Source organism: Sciurus vulgaris (genome assembly GCF_902686455.1).
Source record: "Sciurus vulgaris genome assembly, chromosome: 10".
NCBI classification, from domain to species: domain Eukaryota; kingdom Metazoa; phylum Chordata; class Mammalia; order Rodentia; family Sciuridae; genus Sciurus; species Sciurus vulgaris.
In genome coordinates this window covers 74,020,553-74,038,975 of record NC_136470.1, presented here as the reverse complement: position 1 = coordinate 74,038,975, position 18,423 = coordinate 74,020,553, and the positions used below count along the sequence as shown (strand labels likewise).

Sequence of the window (18,423 nt, the reverse complement as noted above, 5' to 3'; positions counted from 1 at the left end):
CAGTGAGAGGAATCAGGGACCAGGAAGAGGTACAAGCACAGAAAGGATAAGACCAAAAGACGAGGCAAAAACAAAGATCAGGACCCCTGACACAGAGGCCATGTGGTCCTGCTGCCTGTGACTCTGCCCTGCACCTGGGCAGAATCCATCCTTGGATTAGAATATTTGGGAAATTTGAAGGTCGAGAGGACAGAGAATGGTCTATCAGGGATCAATGAACCTTAGTGAAAAACCCAAGGAAACTCTGGGCCATTGTAGAGCCCAACATCATACAGGCTTGTAGACAGGTATTCTCCTTACTCCCAGCTCTCCTTTCTCTGATTCTAGCAGAATATGAACAGTGCCCACCTATTACTTAGTATGAGCTATGCTAAGCAAGCAAGGAAAGGTTTTTGACATCTACAGTAACAAACTACCATCCTATATCCAAAATCCTGGGCAGTCAGAACTGAGCATTTAAATTCAAAGCAAGATGGAGCCAAAAAACCTCCCGGGGCACAGGTAAATTTGTTTCTCTGGAATATGAAGGAAAGTCAAGGCTTTTTTTAAAAAGTAGTGATAGAAAATGGTTATTGTTTCTAAGAAAGTTGCATGAATTATACCCAAAGGACCATGTTCTTTTACATGTTGTTCCTTAGTGCACTCCTGTGTTTACTCCTGTGTTTACTATTCTCGCATAGTGACTGATTATCTCATCTGTTTTGTTATTTTGCCCCAGAGTCTTCTGCCTTTACTCTCTGGCATCACATTAAAGGATGGCAACAAGCAGCTCCCAGCCCTGGCCGCCACAGAACCACCTGCAGAGCTCTTCAAAGATAACTGCGTCCAGCCCTCTCTGCAGCAATTCTCCTTCAGCTGGCTGGGGAGGGGGCTGGAAAGGAGAATGTGGACATTGTTCTTTCTAAGAGCTCCCAGATGATTCCAGGGTACATCAGGTTTGAAAACCAGTTGGTTTCTGGTCCAGAATCCCAAGCACTTTGTCGTAGCCACTGGAATGCAGACAAAGCAGCAAGAAATTAGCAGCCTGAAACCTACATTGCAAAGTCAACCTATCACTTAGATTTTCCAAACATCAGTCATTTTTGTACTTCTATAACGATTTTCACCATATCCACATACCTCCTACACTACAATTTCTTTGGTATTGTTTTTAACTAACTCTTTTCTTTTTTACTTAAATTTATTTTTAAAAGAAACTAGTGGACTAGAGATAATGGCACAGTGACATAAAAAGGAAGCAACAAAAGAAGGCTCTGGAAAGGAAAAGGCATTCAAAGTCAGAGGGCAGGGTAGGGAGAGGATGCGGGTTCAGTGAAGGGATGAAAGCCTGGGATGATTTGGAGAATAAGAGAGGAACACGGGGGAATGGGGGTACAGGCAGCAGGTAGCATGCAGCTATACCCTGAAAGGAACAGGAGAGACAGAAAGAACAGGCACGCGCAGCAGGGCCTAAAGGAAAAGGGAGGTTGGAGGAGCAGACATATGGAGGCCAGACACTGTGGCATGCAAGGGAGGCTAAAGTGGGAATGAGGGAGCACCTGAGAAACAGACAAGCCTAAGAGGACCTGTACTGGATGGAGTGAGGGCAAGGCTGGAGAGCCCATCAGGAAGTGGCCCTGGGCAGAATAAACCATCCTCCAGCCTGGGCCAGGCAAGAGAAGCTCAAGCAACATCTACAAATCACCCAAAATCATCTCATGGACTACCAGTGGTGGATGTTCCTGTAAGCTAGAAAACACAGACCTGAGGGTCTGTGAATAGAGAGCATCAGTCATTCACTCTTTTCCCTTCACTACCAAAATAAAAATCACAAACACAGGAATGTAACCCCTACCTTACTTGTCAGGTCCCCATGGATACACCAAAACTCAACAACAACTACAGGCAGTGTTACTTCTGTTTCCTATCTGTGTGAGCTCTTTTCTTTTGAGGGATAGTCGCCATCATGGCAAGCATCTCCTTAGTCAATGCCTGTTAGCACAGACTACAGTCAGCGGAGTTGACAAATGCCCAGTGAGACACACAGTAGAAACAGCATCTGTTATTAATGAGAATAAATCATCAAAATACAATGTCTGAGCAAACTGGCAGTTCGTTATCACATAAATCTTTGCATTATAGCTTAGTAGAGTCCTAGAAAACAATACCTTTTATTTTTTTAAATCCTTACCCTTAGCTGCCCCAATGATGAGGAGAGGAACGACAGGTCTGCAATCAGCAGGTACACACTGTTACTTCTTTATAAAGTTTATTGCTGCTCCATAATGGACACTAATGTTTCCTCCCTCTTCCTAGGTGTGTCAAGTCACAGATTCATTTATCCTCTGCTCGCAGCCAAGTGGATGACTCAGGCTGGCACACAGTTTGTCGATTATTTCAATTTCCTGGGCTAAACTCATCATTTCCCACCTCTTCTTGTCTCTTATTTCCTCCTCACTTTTTTGAGGTCCTTTTCTTTCAAGATGATGTAAGCATGACAATGATGAGGGTAAAATGATGTAAAATCCCAAAGCAGATGAAGGGAGCTAATTCTGTTCCCCTAGAGGCCTAAGAGAAATTTGTTCACTGCTCCAAAAGGCAAGGCTCATCATTCATGTGTTTGTTCAACAAGTATTCACTAAGCATTTCCCACCAGTGGGCACAGTGTGAAGCATGCCACTTTCTATACAGTGTTAGCTAACATTTGTTACTAATGTTGCTACATCCAAAAATCCATTGAATATAATGGGAATAGGCACGTTGGGCATGTATGATACCTTAATACCCATTAACTAGAACTGGACATCATCAACATTCAACTCTCAAAGTTTGGAAATCAGAAGCCCTGAACAGTCAGGAGCTGCTAGCCTAAAGACTCACAGTAAGGAAAAACCCCAGAGATACTGTCTATATGAAATACCATAAACCTTCAGATTAAATCACAGCCACACATGGTAACCAAACATGCATGGAAGAACACACAGTTCTGGCAAACAGGAAGACAGGTTAATCTATCAATCCATAAATCAGTCAGGACACTTTTACATAGACTAACGTAACACATTCCCCCAAATTCTATCATGTAAGTATTATTAATATTCCCACTTTTCAGACTAATGAATGGAGGGTGGATCACTTACTCAAGGGCTCCTAGAAAGTAACAAAGCCAGCCAGAACTTGAAATAAGTTTACAATTCATGGATTCAAGCATTTTGTAAAAATTGAAAATAAATTATGATTATAGCTTATACATTACCATCTCATTCATTCTTAAAATTAGCATCATAGGTTAGTTTGAATCATGTCAATATAAAATGTCTGTAAGCCTATAACAATTCTTAGTTGGCCCTTTCTCAGCTCCTGGTTATCACACACCACCTGTTCCCAGGATGTTTGTAGGAGAGTGAGAATTAACTGTCTTGGTAATGGAAGCTAACATCTAAGGGGTACTTTGCTCATGCCAAGCACTGGGACAAGTGTTTCACTCACAGTCTCTCACTTGACCCCTATAGCAACCCCTCTAGGTTGGTACTAATACTGTCATTATCATCATTTCTTTTTGCAAATGAAGGAAAGGAGGCACAGAGAGATTAAGTTACTTGTCTGAGGTCACACAGATAAGGGGGTAGTCTTCTGTCCTTTCCCCTGGTCTATGATATCCACCTCTATGAAGTGCTGGCTCTCTTCTTAACATCCTCATCTCACCCCAGGTCTGGGCTCCCTTGGGTCTATTTCTCAATACTAGTGAAAGACTGCTTTCAGCATGTGTTGGTTTGGATTCCTCCATCTTTGATTTCTCCCCTGATAAAGAGCCTGATTCTCCTGCTCTGGGAAGCTCTCTGCTTCCACCTGGCATTGACCTTCTGGCACACCTAAGACTATCCCTGAACACACCTTGGTATAAGCCGCAGGACTTCCCCAGGACCACCTTTTCCAGTAGGGGTTTGGTATCATTATTACCAAAACTTCTTAAAGGAGCCAAAGCTCTTAAAAATAACATGAAACATTTTTAAAATCAATTACTAAACAAAGTTCACTGTTGCTTTTCCTTACCACAGAATTTTGGATTTGTGCGACATTTCCTGATTTTGAGATCATTAATAATTAACAGTAAAATACATTAAGATCAGATTAACTTGAGGAATAAAGCTGACTCTCTTTTTTTTACTAACTGCAAATTCTGTACCAGTCTCTCTACAGATAACCAATAAAGGGAGCTGTTTTCAGGACAAGCGCTATAGTTTCATGCCACAGAGGCAGGCAAGGAGGAACTTGGGATCTACTGAGCACCTACTGTGCTTACTAGCCATGATACTATGTGTTTTGTAAGTATGAATTAAATAGTAACTCCACAACAACCACAGCAGGCTGGTCCTGCCATGCCCATTTTACAGATGGGGACACAAACTCAGAAAGGTCACACAAATCAGCCTAAGGTCACAGCTGGTCAGTGGCAGAGCTGAGGTGTGAGTCTGCATTGGCTTGCTCCCAGCTTCCTGCCACAGAGACCATTCTCCTTCCTGCACAGTTTCTCGGGTACTCCACAGAGAGCCTGACAAGACAGGGTTTCACTCGTCTTTGACTAAGGTACTGAGCCCAATGAGAAGACCAGCAAAAAAAGTGATCCTGTTATATAGCTGCTGCCCGAGTGACCCAGTGCTCCCTGATTCCCCTGGGTCACACATGTCCCCACAAAAACAGCCTTCCTTGACTTTCCACGGGTCTGACACTTGCAGCAGCTTCATTCCTTCTTTTTGTTCCCACTCCCTTCTCTACAATATCCTCTTCTGTGTCTCTATCTCTCAGTCTCTCTCTGTCTCTTTCTCTCTTTCACACGCACACGCACACGCACACACGCACACACACACACACACACACACACACACACACAAGCATACACACAGTCAGGATACCTCGATCCAGTAGCCGGAGTAAGCGGAGATACCAGAGATACCACTGGTCCCAGAAGCGGTCCGTCATCCCACCCTGAACTCATCCTTCACAGCCGGTCCCCTGGGCAGAGCCTCATCCCACCACCACCGACTCGAGGAGGCCAGAATCACTGGATGCTGGGCTCACACGCAGCCTGCTCTAAGCAAATGCCTGCTTGCAAAGACAGCCACCAGTCCTCCCACACAGAGGCTGACTGTGCCGGGAGCCTGTTTCACAGCAACAAAGGAACAAGTGCAGAACAACGCCGTGTGCAGACCGAGCCTGCCTGGACCCGAGGGGAGGTCGGAGATGCGGGGGAGGGAGTCAGGCAGGGCTTTTGCAAAGAAGTGATGTTTGAGATGGTCTTGGGAATGAAAATCCACAGTCAAGGCTATATCTTAAAATCCATTCCAGTATCTCCCGCCATCCTGGCTTCCCCTGCTTCCCACACAGAGGCCACTGACTCTTCCAAATGGACAGGGAAGAGGAAGCCAGACACTCAGCCATTCTGGGCTCTAGAGCCAGTCCAGAAGGCTGGGAGCCCAGCTGCCTCATGTGGGGTTCCTCAAGTACTCCTTGCCCCAAACCGCTAGACTCACATGCCCAGAGAAAGGCTGCAGACCCTTTCTTCCTACACCCCTTCACAGATCCTACTAGAGGAAAGACAGCTTGGGCTCTGAGGCCCCACAGCCATGGGTTCTCATCCTGATTACCACTTAACACCAGCCTCAGTTTACTCCTCCATGAACTCAAGAGGAGGAACAGAGCGTTCCTGACTGAGCACCTGGTAGTCTGTGGCAGAGAGAAGGTTCTCCCTGGCCTCTCCACCTCCCCCTCGTGCCAGTCTTCAGTTCCCCACACTTTACGCCTGGGTTCCTCTTCCCATGCTTTTGTTCCTGCACTTTCTGCCAGCACGCTTCATCCCCACCCCTCCTTTTCACAAAGGCCAAATCCTCCTAATGTTCACAATGACCAGCTCGGATGCCATAAACCAGCAGCCTTCCCCAATCCCCTCCTCAACAGGTCAGCATTTCCCTTCACTTTCTCCTTGACATGTCCCTTCTCCTTTACTTGACCATAAACTCTATCAGGGCAGCATCTGCCTTTTATTCATCTTTGTGTACCCCAAATACCTACTAGAGTGACCTGGACTTCACAAGTGCTCAAGTGATTGCTACTTAATGAATGAACAAGAAAGGGAGTCTGGGTGGAGAGAAGCAAGGACAAGGGAGCTTCTGCCCCTGTGCAAGGCAGAAAGACTGCCCCTGTATACTTGAAGGATGGCAGAGTGCCCTGTCCTCCCCCTCCTCAGAACCCCTCTTATAGCAGACTGGTCATATACAGGATGAGGCTGTGACTCTGGTGGCTAGGAGTTCTGCTCAGAGAAATGAAACCCGAGGGAACCTCAGGCCTGGGACAATCTTGTTCTCCAAGCCAAAAAACTATCCAGCAGTCATGTGCACGTTTATCATAGTTTTCATTCAGCTTAAGCCATGCCAGCAAGGACTTCTCACATCCTAACAGAAAGTTGGCCTCCCAGGCCTCCTGGTCTCCATCTGGACGCTGGCAGGAGCAGGTCTCCCTCAGCATCCACGCTTCCTGGGAACTCCAAGATGAAGTAGGCTACAGATTTCTAAAGAACTCCAAATGGGGCAGAGGGGGCATGTCTGTGAGCTGGAGCTAGGAGGTACAATCTTCAACCACTGGCCCCTCCTGGTTCCTTCCTAAAGGGCAGCTTGGGATACAGCAGAGAAACCACCACCCAAGAAGCTACCTCTCTGGCTCTGTTAGCATTATTTTGCTATTACCTTAAATGGACAAGATTCCAGTGAGCAGTTAACACAAGAATGCAAAGTCCCCCTCCTCTTTCCAGAGAGAAGTGACCCACAGTCTCCCCTTTTGTGAATAACAAGAATCCATCACTCATGTGTAGCCAGTACTTTTTAGTTCACAGAGTACTTTCACATCCATCATCTCCTTCAGGCCTCTTAATGACTCTGCAAATGGGAATCACCTTCCTCTGTCTACAAAAGAGGAAAAAAAGCTATGTTCCAAGAGGCTGAACAACTTGTATAAGGTCAAATAGTGTGCAGGTGCAGTCTTTCTCCCTCCCTAAGAAAGTCTCCAGGGCTCAATTCCCTGGGGAAAAGTACCATCTTTCATGGAGAGATGGAAGCCCTCACAGTGGGACAGGACCTGGGGAAACATGGCTGTCTGCCAACAGCAGTCCTTAAAACGCCCCTCCAGGGTGAGGCTGATCTGCCTCAGGTACACAGGTGAATAGAGTGTCTGAGTGTGGACACTTATTGATCAAGAACCTTCAATTTTCTCCTTTGGCCTCTAGCACATGGCTGCCCAGAGAGTGCATCTCCAAATGAGAATGTCGTAAGAGCTCTTTTCAAACACAACTCAAGAGAAATTTGAAATGGGAGGCTCCCGCCATGGCAGGAGACCTAGACAGAGAATGGCTGGGGGAAGAGCATCTGCCTGTGAGGCTGACAGTGTGCCAGTGCCCCGGGCACTCTGTGGAGCATCCAAATGTTGCCAATGCTCATAGGCCACGCTCCATCCATGGGCCTACAGAAGGAAGCAGACTCTATAATCAAGAGCAAAACATTGCACACAGCGACATGTTCTGAGGGAAAGGGAATAAAGACTGACAGAGAACAACATGGGTGCAAGCACTTCCCCCGCACTCAGTGAACCCAAGAACGTACGCACTGCCTACTGGATCAGCCCAGGGGAACCTATTCAGCCCGTCACGCTGGGCTCCTCGGTGCTCCCCAGCCCACCACTGCTCATTTCTCCAACTCCCACGGAGCCTCATAAGCTTCACTTTCAATGAGGCCCCTCTAGAAGTTGAATAAAATGTTCCAAGAGACTGCCAAAGTAGCCATTTAGCTGCGGTGCAATTAGAAAGGGCAGGATATTAGCCAGGACAGAGCCTTATTAGTAGGTTTTGTTGTTTTGTCTTAAACAATGCTTCCACAGTGGCCCCTTTTTTCAACACGGTCAAAGCAAGCATAGCCATTCCCCTTGGCATGGTTCCTCCAGCCCACCCAGCTGGCTGCAGAGACATGTTCTCCAGAGACAGGCCAGCAACACCCATCCACTGCAGAGGGCAGACGCCCACCTGGATCCTCACAGAGACTCCATGTCATCATAGAGATGTGCTGCTTTCCCTTCGATGTTCCTTCTCCTATCCTTGGCACTATTCTTTCCCCCTCTCTACCCACCCCAATAGGAAAACACTGTGTTCCTGATCAGATAAAACCAGCACAAGTGGATAGAGCAGAAGGCAAGCAGCACTGAGGGAGGAGCGAATCAATCACGTCCCAAATCTTTCCCACTCATCTCCCAGGACAAAAATGACCACTGTTCCCTCAACAGCACTGACCAGCTCCATGAACACATGGAACTATCTGACAAATGAAGACCACACAAGAGACAAGAGGTGACACAGTTTCTGGTGCCTGCAAACCAGAAAACTGTCCACATAGTGTGCTTCCCCCACCCTACCAGAGGAAATGGGCTCCCCCAGGCTGCCATTTTGCCCTGCAAGCTGCACTTCAGTTGCAACATGAACCACACACTCCAGCAGACACTATCCTCAGCCACTTCCCACAATACTTCTGTTCCCTCAGAGACTAGCACCCAAGTGGCAAAGGGAAGCTGGTAACAATACATTCTCAGAGACACTACCCAGAGGATGGGATGGACACCTGCCATTCTCTCCTATGATAGCATGGTGTCCCCAGGTGAATAAGCACCTTAGAGCCACACCTGAGGACAGTATCTAAAACAAGTATCACTTAGACACTGAAATTCAAGTCCAACTCTCCCAAGAGGCCTTTTCCAGCTAACCTCATACATTCTCTATCACAAAGGTTCTCAAAGTTTAATGGATAGCACAATCACCTGAGAGGGTTGGTTATCCATGCAGATAACCAGGCCTCACTCACAGAAGTCTGCATTTTTAACAAGCTCCCCTGATGATTCCGAGATGGTGATCTACCTGCTTCTGTCGCTGCTCTCCTCTTACCCTCAGCACTGACTTCATTTAACTCTTTTGGTTGAATTCTAGAGCATACCCCACCAGCCTACACACTGAGAGTCCAGTAGGGAGGGGACTACCAGGTGGTTTCTGAGTAGGAAACAGGAGGTCAGGAGAGCGAGGTAGGGAGGGTGGAGGATGAGTTGGGGTTCTTGTGGAAAGTAGAGGGAAGGCCTGAGACTGCTCACCAAGAGACAGAAATCAGCCTTGACTGTGCAAAGGCTCCAGAAAGCATCCATTCTACGCCAGTCCCACCACACATCTGTACAATGCTTTAAATGTCACCTCAAATATCAGGCCAGGCAGCAGGAGAGAAAGGTGGAATCTAATCAGCCTGCCTTACTCAGGCTTTTGTGTGGCTTTCATGTTGCTCACCTCTGTCCTCCGCAGAGATCTATAACTCAGTGCGCTGAGCACTAAACCACACCTCTCAGTGCGCTGGGCTCTAAACCACATGTTCAACTAGTAACATCGGGATGCGAGTTCCCCCCGCAGTCACTAAACCCCCAGATTGCACTGAATCTCCAACAACACAGGACCCACCACCCCAACACTCCCACCCAAGAGCCAGACCCCCCTCTTTCTCTGCCTTATAAAGCTCACCCACTCTGGGCCCCATTCCCTCGCCACTCAGCCCCAGGCAAAGCAGCATGATCGCGTCACTCTTCTAAGGGATTCATGATAACGGCTTAATATTTAGGCCCTCAAGAAATATTTACATTTTAGCAAAAGATAAAGCCCTAGGTGAGTGGAAGGTAAATGGAAGTCCAGGCCTTGGAGAGGCAGTAGTGGGAATAGTCAAGGAGCAGAGTCCATGACTCTCCCTCTCTTACCCAGTTCTTCATAGGCAAATCCCTACCAGGTCATCCCTGGTAATGGTAGTTCTCAGGAGCTGAGCTTCCTCTACCCTCCCTACCTCGCTCTCCTGACCTCCCATTTCCTATTCAGAACATGATCACCTGGTTGGCTACCTTCCCCAGTGCACCTAAATTACAAAGTAGTTCCTTCTGCAGAAAAAAAGAGAGCTAGGAAGCAGCTGGAAAGACCACCTCGGCACCTTACCCAAGAGGCCTAGGTGACCCTGAGTTCACCATCATCTCCTATGCTTCCCTCACCACCGGCAGGGGCTCCTCCATCTCCTCCCAGGGAGGCAGCTTCTTCACCCATCGAAAGAGTTAGTACGACTCCATGACTTAAGGGCACTTCAAGTCAGGGGACTGATCATGCCCCAAGAGGTTTGGTTTGTTTTACGTGCTCCTCACATCTCTCAATCCTGTGGGAATCTATCAGAGAATCAGGAAAACTTAACGTACTAGTCACCACAGCTGGAACCTCACACCTCACCCTGCCCTCAGGAGCCCTCCTGTTCTCATCCCAGGACCTTCTCCAACCGCTCCAAAAACTGTGCCAAATAGCCCCCCACAGCACTGCTACCCAGTAAAATTGATCAGCACACTGTGAGGACAAGGGTTGATAATAACGAAGGTGAAGTTCAACAGGATGGGAATGAACCCACCATATCATCAAAGAAAGGCTAACTTTTGGCCAGCATATATTTAGAGCTAATTTTTTTCCTATATTATCTTTGATTTTCTCCTTTTTTGAAAAATGTGTAATGTTTGTAAGGCAACTCACTATTAAATTAGAATATCTGATTCACAAATGCCCCCCACACATACACACAGCTCCCAGGTAATGAGACTGGCTGTACACTAGCCAGTTCAAATTCTCTTGATTTGGTTCTTATTCTCAAAAAGAAAAGAATCAATTGCAATGATTACTTCTCAGTGAATGAATTCTTCTTACGATTCTTAAAAATAATTGATTCCCAGAAATCCTGTAAATCTCTTCATAATCTTGCTTAGGCTATTAACTTTCAAGTTTTCGAGATATTGAGAAAGGACCCAGGTTTTGAACTCAGACCAACTAGGTTCAAATTCCAAATCTTTTTTGAGCTAAGTGAGTAAGTTGGGGCAAATCAATTAACTTCCCTAAATCTCATTTCTTCATCATTTGTGTGAAGATAAGGCGAATCTTACAAAAATGGAATAATCTTCATGAGCAAACAACAAAATAATATACATGAAATTCAGAACGCTATACTTAAAACACAGCCTTAATAAAGGTTAGTGCATTCTCCTACTGTGGTAAACTCAGTCAGACTGAAATTCCCAATTTATGGGACTTACCTGGACAGATAACCAATTTAAAACTGTGTCCACTTTACTACTACTGACGATGGCCAAATGGCCCTCCTGCAATCCACGTCATGTCTCCCAGGCTTTTCTTCCTGCCCTCAGAAGGTGGTGGACCCTTAGATCTCACTTTTCCTCTAATTCCTACAACACCTCTCCACAAGGGAACATAGACATGTTCGACTGCCCTGACTCATCTGGTTTCCTCCTGCCTACGATGGGTTGGAAAGCTCCAAAAGAGATTCAGCTATGAAAATGCTTTCAACTATGTCCTTGTGGGCCTGGTGGATGATCCTCAGCACTGAGGAGATAGGAGACTGAAGTTTCCGGTGGAGTGTTCGTGAAGTACACAGCAATGGTTTGGCTTCCCTCAAATCCATCAGTCCTGGCCTCATGTCACGCACACAAAAAACCTAGTCAAAGATCTGCATCACAAACAAACTGTAAAACTTCTAGAAGAAAGAATTTGAGAGTCTTAGGGTGGAAAGGATTTCCCAAACAAGACAGAGAACTCAAAATAATGACTTGTATATGCACTCTTTCTCTAAAAGGATACACAGATTGCCTAAGAATAGGTGGCTTGGCCCCAGCAGTGAGAGGACTGCTTTTCACTGTATCTTTTTATACTTTTTGAATTTTAATCTCTGGGCTGTACTGCCTAACTTTTTAAAATATATATTTGAAAATAATGGAGTCAAGAGTAAATAAAACTGTTCGTGGAGTCTTGCTGACATTCTGTGAGAACCCTAATGCAGAGAGGAGAAGCATGTGGACATGTGTTGATCAGGACCCCCAGCCAGTCCCAGTGACCACAGGACTCCAACGGCCAGTGTGGGAAGGTAGCTCCCAGTCATCCCACTTCCTGGTGAACACCACAAGCACCTGAGCTGCTGAGTCAATCCTCATACCCATGAGAAATGCTAAATTGCTGCTCCAAGTCACTAAGATTGGGGGTAGTGCAGTAGACAAGTGAGACAGGGAGTGAGTGGTACATGAAGAGCAGGTAAAGCCACAGACTGAATGAGATCACCAAGAAGTATTGAAAAGGATTGTGGCTTACTTCATCTAGAAGACAAAAAGCATGGATAGTCTATTTATCTACCTGTCTACTAATCTTGAAATTAGAATTCTGAAGACAAAGGTTGTCACAGAGAGTGTCAAATTAACATGCTTGCTGGAATTTTAAAAAGAAGTCAGACTTTCTTCGACAGGAAAGTGAATGTCTGATTTGGCTGTTGCTTTGATGAGATTTGCCTTTTCCAATTCATGTAAATCTGTAGTTCCAAGATTGTGAAGAAAATATGCTTAAAGTCTACATACAATATACAACAGACTAGAAAATATATGGTTTACAACCATTTTAATTCATCATAAAAATTTAAATGTCAACCTAATGTGTAAAGGGATACAGTTTTCAAAATTTTTTAAAGTATACAAAAGTCTTGAAGTACACTGAACTGTTATTCCCACATGATGGAATACTATGCAATCATCAAAAAGAGAATGGTGAGGCTTTCTGTGAATTGATATGAAAAGATCTTCAAGATGCATTTTTAGGTTAAAAATGTAACATATAGAACAGTGTCCAGGTTGAGTACACCTTATTTGAAATGCTTGGGACCAAGTCTTTCAGATTTCAGTTTTTAAGATTTTGGAACATTTTCATAGTTTACTGGCTAACCATCCAACCCTAAGCCCAAAATCCAAAATGCTCTAAAATCTAAAACTTTTGGTATAAGACTTTGAATTTCAAATTTTTGTAATAGGGATGCTGGACCTGTAGTTAATATTCACCTGCTTTTCATAAGAAAGAGGTGAAATAAGCATAGATTCAGATTTGCTTATATTTGCAAAAAAAAGGAACACTGGAAGGATTCACGCTACTAATGGTTACCTATGGGGGAAAATGGCTTAGAAGACAGCCATAGGGATCATACAAAGACCTTTATATTGTATTAATTTGTGAACATTGCAAGAGTATTATATTTGCAAATATTTTAAGTCCTCATAGAAAAAAGGATAAATAAAATTTCAAAAAAAATAATGTTAAAAGGCAATCTAGGAGACACATTCTTGCCACATCTGCAGCAATATACAATATAAATAATTAATACCCTTAATTTGTAAGGAACTCCTACAATCCATTAAGAAAAAGTTAAAAACCCCGTATAAAAATAAATAAAGAAAATAAACAGGCAATTCACAGGTAAGGAAATACAAAGGATCAATAAAAGTAAAGGGAGGCTGACCTTTACTAATGATCAGGGAAATGCAAATTAAATCAGTAGCAGACTGCCACATTTTACCTGTCGGGTTGGCAAAATGCGAATAAAAGCTAGGCCTGATGGCATGAGCCTGCAGTCCTAGTTACTAGGCAGGCTGAGGGAGGATCACTTGAGTTTGAGGACAGCCTGGGCAACACAGTAAGACCCTTCCCAAAACAAACAGCTTGGTGGAAAAGAAAATTGATACAATGTTTTTAGAAATCAATTTGGAGGTGCCTGTCAACATTTCTAAAACACAAAGTCTTCTATTCAGTAGTTCTAGCCTCTCTCCTCCTGAAGTACCTGTGATCACACACACTGCAGTGTATTCTGTGGCAGCAAAACAAACAAAACAATACAAGTGGAGCATAACCTGAATTTCCAACAACAAGAAACTAGTAAGATAAATCATGACTGCCTACATTATACTTGGAAACCACTAACAAGGACAAGCAGTTTGATATGTAGTGATAAGAAAAGCTGTCCATGCTCTATTGTTGGGTGAGACAATATAATTTTCAAATAATTGGGAATTAGCCATTTTTTGTGAATATACACAGAGTGAGTATGTACTTCAATGTGCAAGGAAAGAGTTCTGGTAGGCTATACATCAAACCATTAACAGTTGTCCCTAAGGACTGGAAGAAGGCAGTTAGAGAATTGTGTTTTATAAAATTTTATGTTGTTATAATTTTTAACCATAAGCTTGTGTTACTTTGATAATTTTCAAAGCATTTAAATATTCAGGCTGACTAAAGCTCAGATCTTTTCAGAAAACTGTATTGGTCCCTCAGGGCCAAGACAGCAGTTTCCTTCTGTTCTTCCCAATTCCCCAGATCTGGAGTGTGAGACTGTCTCCAGGAAATTCAGGCCTGAACCACACCCCTGTTCAAGTGGCCACAGATGGAAGTCCATCACTGTCACAGGAAAATGATTTCCATCCTCCACTTTGCCCCACATCTCTCTGACTTGCCACAAGAGTCCACGTAGACTCTCCGTGAACTTCATGAGCATTTAGTAAGAACTTGGACACTTCTCTGACCATTCGTTTACTGACTACTTAAATACCTTGACAGGACTTTGTCAATGATAGCAACTGTTTCATCTCAAGTTCCAGTTCTCACCAAGGGGCAGTGGCTGTCCAGAGCTTCCTGTTAAAGATTCTGAGGTCACATGCAGGATAGATTGGGCAAGAGTGGCATTGTCAAATAGTGATAGGTGCCAAAGTAGAAGCTAGAGGAGCTTTCAAGTCTGCCAGCCCTGCCTTTGGGCAATGCATTCTGACTCACTATAAAAACTGCCTGGGCAACACAGTAAGACCCTTCCCAAAACAAACAGCTTGGTGGAAAAGAAAATTGATACAATGTTTTTAGAAATCAATTTGGAGGTGCCTGTTAACATTTCTAAAACACAAAGTCTTCTATTCAGTAGTTCTAGCCTCTCTCCTCCTGAAGTACCTGTGATCACACACACTGCAGTGTATTCTGTGGCAGCAAAACAAACAAAACAATAAGTGTTCAAGTGTCACACTCGATGTGAGGCACTGCAGGGGGTTGGAGGTGACCTCAGGTTAAGGACAGTGAAGGCTGACCATGACTGTGGCATTGTGTGGTAGGTCTATCAGAGGACAGGGTGAATATGTGGGGTGTCTGAGGAAGGGGAAGGGGCCCCTCACAGTTGAAGTCGTGGCTCCGAACAGTTGCAGACGATGACTATGAACATCTGGGTGCAAGGCTGGCCTGAGGTAAGCCCTGAGTCTGGGTTCCATCTGTCACGTTTCAGTGAGTTACTCATCCCAAAGACAACAACTGCACCCACGTAAGAACATGCCTTTCACAATTTTGAAATCTCCAAGTGCCCTGTTAATTAGGAATTCACTCATCTTCCCTATCCCTATAACCAAAAACAGAAAAGAAAAAAAAAAAAAAAAAATCCAAAGCCAAAAAAATTCCAGAACTTCACGTGTTGTAACTAAAAACACTCAATAAACAAAGCCAGTCCTTGGGCTCCCTTGGGGAGTAATTGTCTAAGAATGCTTCTTTTCTTTCAGCTGGTGAGAGAAAGAGAGGCAGACGTGCTAAGGCCGTGCGGAGCTCATCTTGAAAGCATTAATTTTTCCGAACACCAGTGTGCAGCCCGTGTGCTCCTCCCAGCCCGGCAGCAGGCAGTGAGGAGGCTGCTGAGGATGCCCCTCCGCGCTGGGTGCGGGGCCGAGGGAGGTGGTGATGGTGAGCACTGCTGAAGGATGGGCATCTGGAGGGCAGACCACAGTGGCCCTCATGACCTCCCCAGGAAGGGCTCATAGCAGGTCTATGAGGGCCCTGAAGACTGAGGGTCAGACCAGCATTTCCAAACTGGGTGAAGAGAAAGCGGACTTAATACTTTCTTTTCAGGCCCATTCACTGGGGGCACATTGGCAATCAGCCACTCTTCTCCCTCACCCCTCCCTCACAACCTGTAGCTCCCAACAGAGTGCCAAGTGAGAGAGGCCAGCCAGTTTCTGGGCAGCAGTTCTTGAACCGCTCTCCATCCCTCCTTCCCATTTAAGGATGAGAATCCATCATGGAGAATGTGATTTGGTCACCAGCAGCAGCTGTTCTTTCTTTCTTGCCCCGTGTCTTTATTTTTATTTTTTTTTTAATTTATTTTTTATTTTTTTGGCTTTTGCTTTATTTTTGGTACCAGGGATTGAACCCAGGGACACTAACCACTTAGCCACATCCCAAGCCCTTTTTATATTTTATTTAGAGACAGGGTCTTGCTAAGTTGCTGAGACTGGTTTTGAAATCCCGATCCTCCTGCCTCAGCCTCCCCAGGCACTAGGATTACAGGTGTGTGCCACTGCACCTAACTCCATGTCCATTCTTAACTGGGGGGAGGCAGGGGGTGTACCTGTCCCTCAGTCTGTTCACATAGGACAAAACAAAACCTTTCACTGAGAAGGCAAGGAAAGGCCTCGTCATCTGTTGATGAAGGCGGACTCAGTAACTAGGCTTCATCAGAAGCTGTAGCAATCTTAAGTAGACATTCCCCAAGTGGAGTGCTACCATCAGGACCAGACATATCCAACAGCATGCCAGGGTTCCCACACACATGCTTAAATCCTTTATTACCACCAAGACTCTGGAGCCAACTGCCTTGACATGCCAAGTCTAGAACTTACTAGTTAAGTGAGACTGGCCAAATTAAAGTCTTTGTGCCTGTTTTTTGTAAAACAAGGATAATAATATTACTTAAATAAGTTAATAAATATAAAGGGCTTAGAATAATACCTATCTTGCAGCAGAGAGTATTTATGTGTTAATGGTTATCATTATCATAAGTATGATGATGTGGTCAGCCTTCACTCTCTCTGCTAAGCCATCTCTTCCTTTGGACCTCGACATGCGCTTGTCCTATGTTTTGGAGCACTGTTCCCCACCCTGCCTTCATCTAGATGTCTGTGCTAACTCTCCAGGTCTCCAGCAAGCCTTTCCTGGCACACTCAACTGGACAGGTATCCCTGCATATGCACCCACCACACCCTGTACTTTCTCAGGACCATGTTACATTCCAGTTTTCTCCATGTCTGTCTCCCCAGTCAGGTCCTGATCACTGTAATATCCACAATGCCTGGCACAGAGAATCACCCAATAAATATGCACCAAATGAATGAATGGGGACTAGGTGAAGGCCAGCTTCCATTCATTCAATAAGCATTTACAAGGTGCCTGCTCTGCATTACACCCTAGACTATGCCTGAGAATATATGCAGGAACAGGCATCAGAATGCTCTCCATGAGCTCACAGCCTCTTGAACAGTCTGCCTTCTAATGGTAACTCAAGATAAAAGGCGGGATAGGGAAGTGCTATCCAAGGTAGGAGGAAGGAGGAGCTCTCAGACAGGCACACAGGTTTGCCTAGGATGCATCTGTTCAATTTGAACCAAGTAGCAGAACCTCTGATGCTATTTATCATCCTTGCATGTGAACAATAAAGACTGCTTTGCATCTATTAAAAACAAAAAACAAAAAAGGTGGACTCTTTTTTTTTTTTTTTTTTTGGTAACAGAGATTGAACCCAGGGGCGCTTAACCATGGAGGCATATTCCCAGTCCTTTTTTTAATATATTTTTTATTACACACAGGGTCTTGCTTAGTTGCTCAGGGTCTCACTAAATTGCTGAGGCTGGGTTTGAACTTGCAATTCTCCTGCCTCAGCCTCCTGAGTCACTGGGATTATAGGCATGTGCCTGGTTTAAACTCTTCTTTCTTTATAAGGGTGGCTTACTAAGCATCAGTGTACCTCATCCAAGAGAAACATTAATCAGTTCACTGCATGCATGCTGTTTACAGACATCTTCACCAATCTCTAAACTTCTAGTGACAGAAATCATCCTTTGTGCATCTTTATGTCCCACCTCACTCCCACCTTCCATCAAACCAACACAATGCCTTGCCTAGGGTCGAGTGACACTACAGATTGCCAAAGGGAGCAGTTCGCTCATTTTGTAATGTCACTTCTTCCCTTCTGCAGTACATTTTTTTAAGGTTTGCTTTATTAGCATAAGAAGAAAAAAAAGAAAGAAACACCAGGAGTAAAAGGAATATTTCTTGTTTCTTCTACTTTTCTCTTTTGAAGCAGAACTGGTACCAACATCTCCCACTCCCCCACCCCTAAGTAAAGCAGCCTGTGGGATTTTGGAGATCTACTTGGTTGTAACTCTGCCTGAAGCCTTTGATAGCCCAGGCTCACTGAAGGAAAAAGAGAAAACAGAATTTCTACTTAGAGTAAAAAAAAAAAAAAAAAAAAAAAAAAAAAAAACACTGAAGCAAATTTTCCCTTGGAGATTACATCATAGATACGTGAGGTTATGTTTTCCATCCTGGTTACCCTAACAGTGAAGGAATACAGGATCCTTTCCTCAATGCAAAATCCAAGCCTGGCCACCTTCAGAAGGGCAATGGTATGGTATCTCCAACCCCAGTCAGGGGGTAGGGGCACTCCGGAGCACACCTGC

The 18,423-nt window shown here is 44.7% G+C and overlaps 1 protein-coding gene across 22 annotated transcripts in view; it reads right to left on the bottom strand.

Moving 5' to 3' along the window:
* Window positions 1–18,423, bottom strand: part of KALRN (kalirin RhoGEF kinase) — a 647,130-nt gene that overhangs the window by 585,541 nt on the left and 43,166 nt on the right. For 2 of the 22 annotated variants that reach the window (XM_079156100.1, XM_079156101.1), the window contains exon 1: window positions 4,893–6,113. The exons of the other annotated variants lie outside the window; for them this stretch is intronic. In XM_079156100.1, the coding sequence (XP_079012226.1) occupies window positions 4,893–4,959 (67 nt within the window). In that variant the 5' untranslated portion in view covers window positions 4,960–6,113. Of the gene's footprint in view, window positions 1–4,892; window positions 6,114–18,423 lie in introns of those variants that run through there. 22 annotated transcript variants of the gene reach the window in all.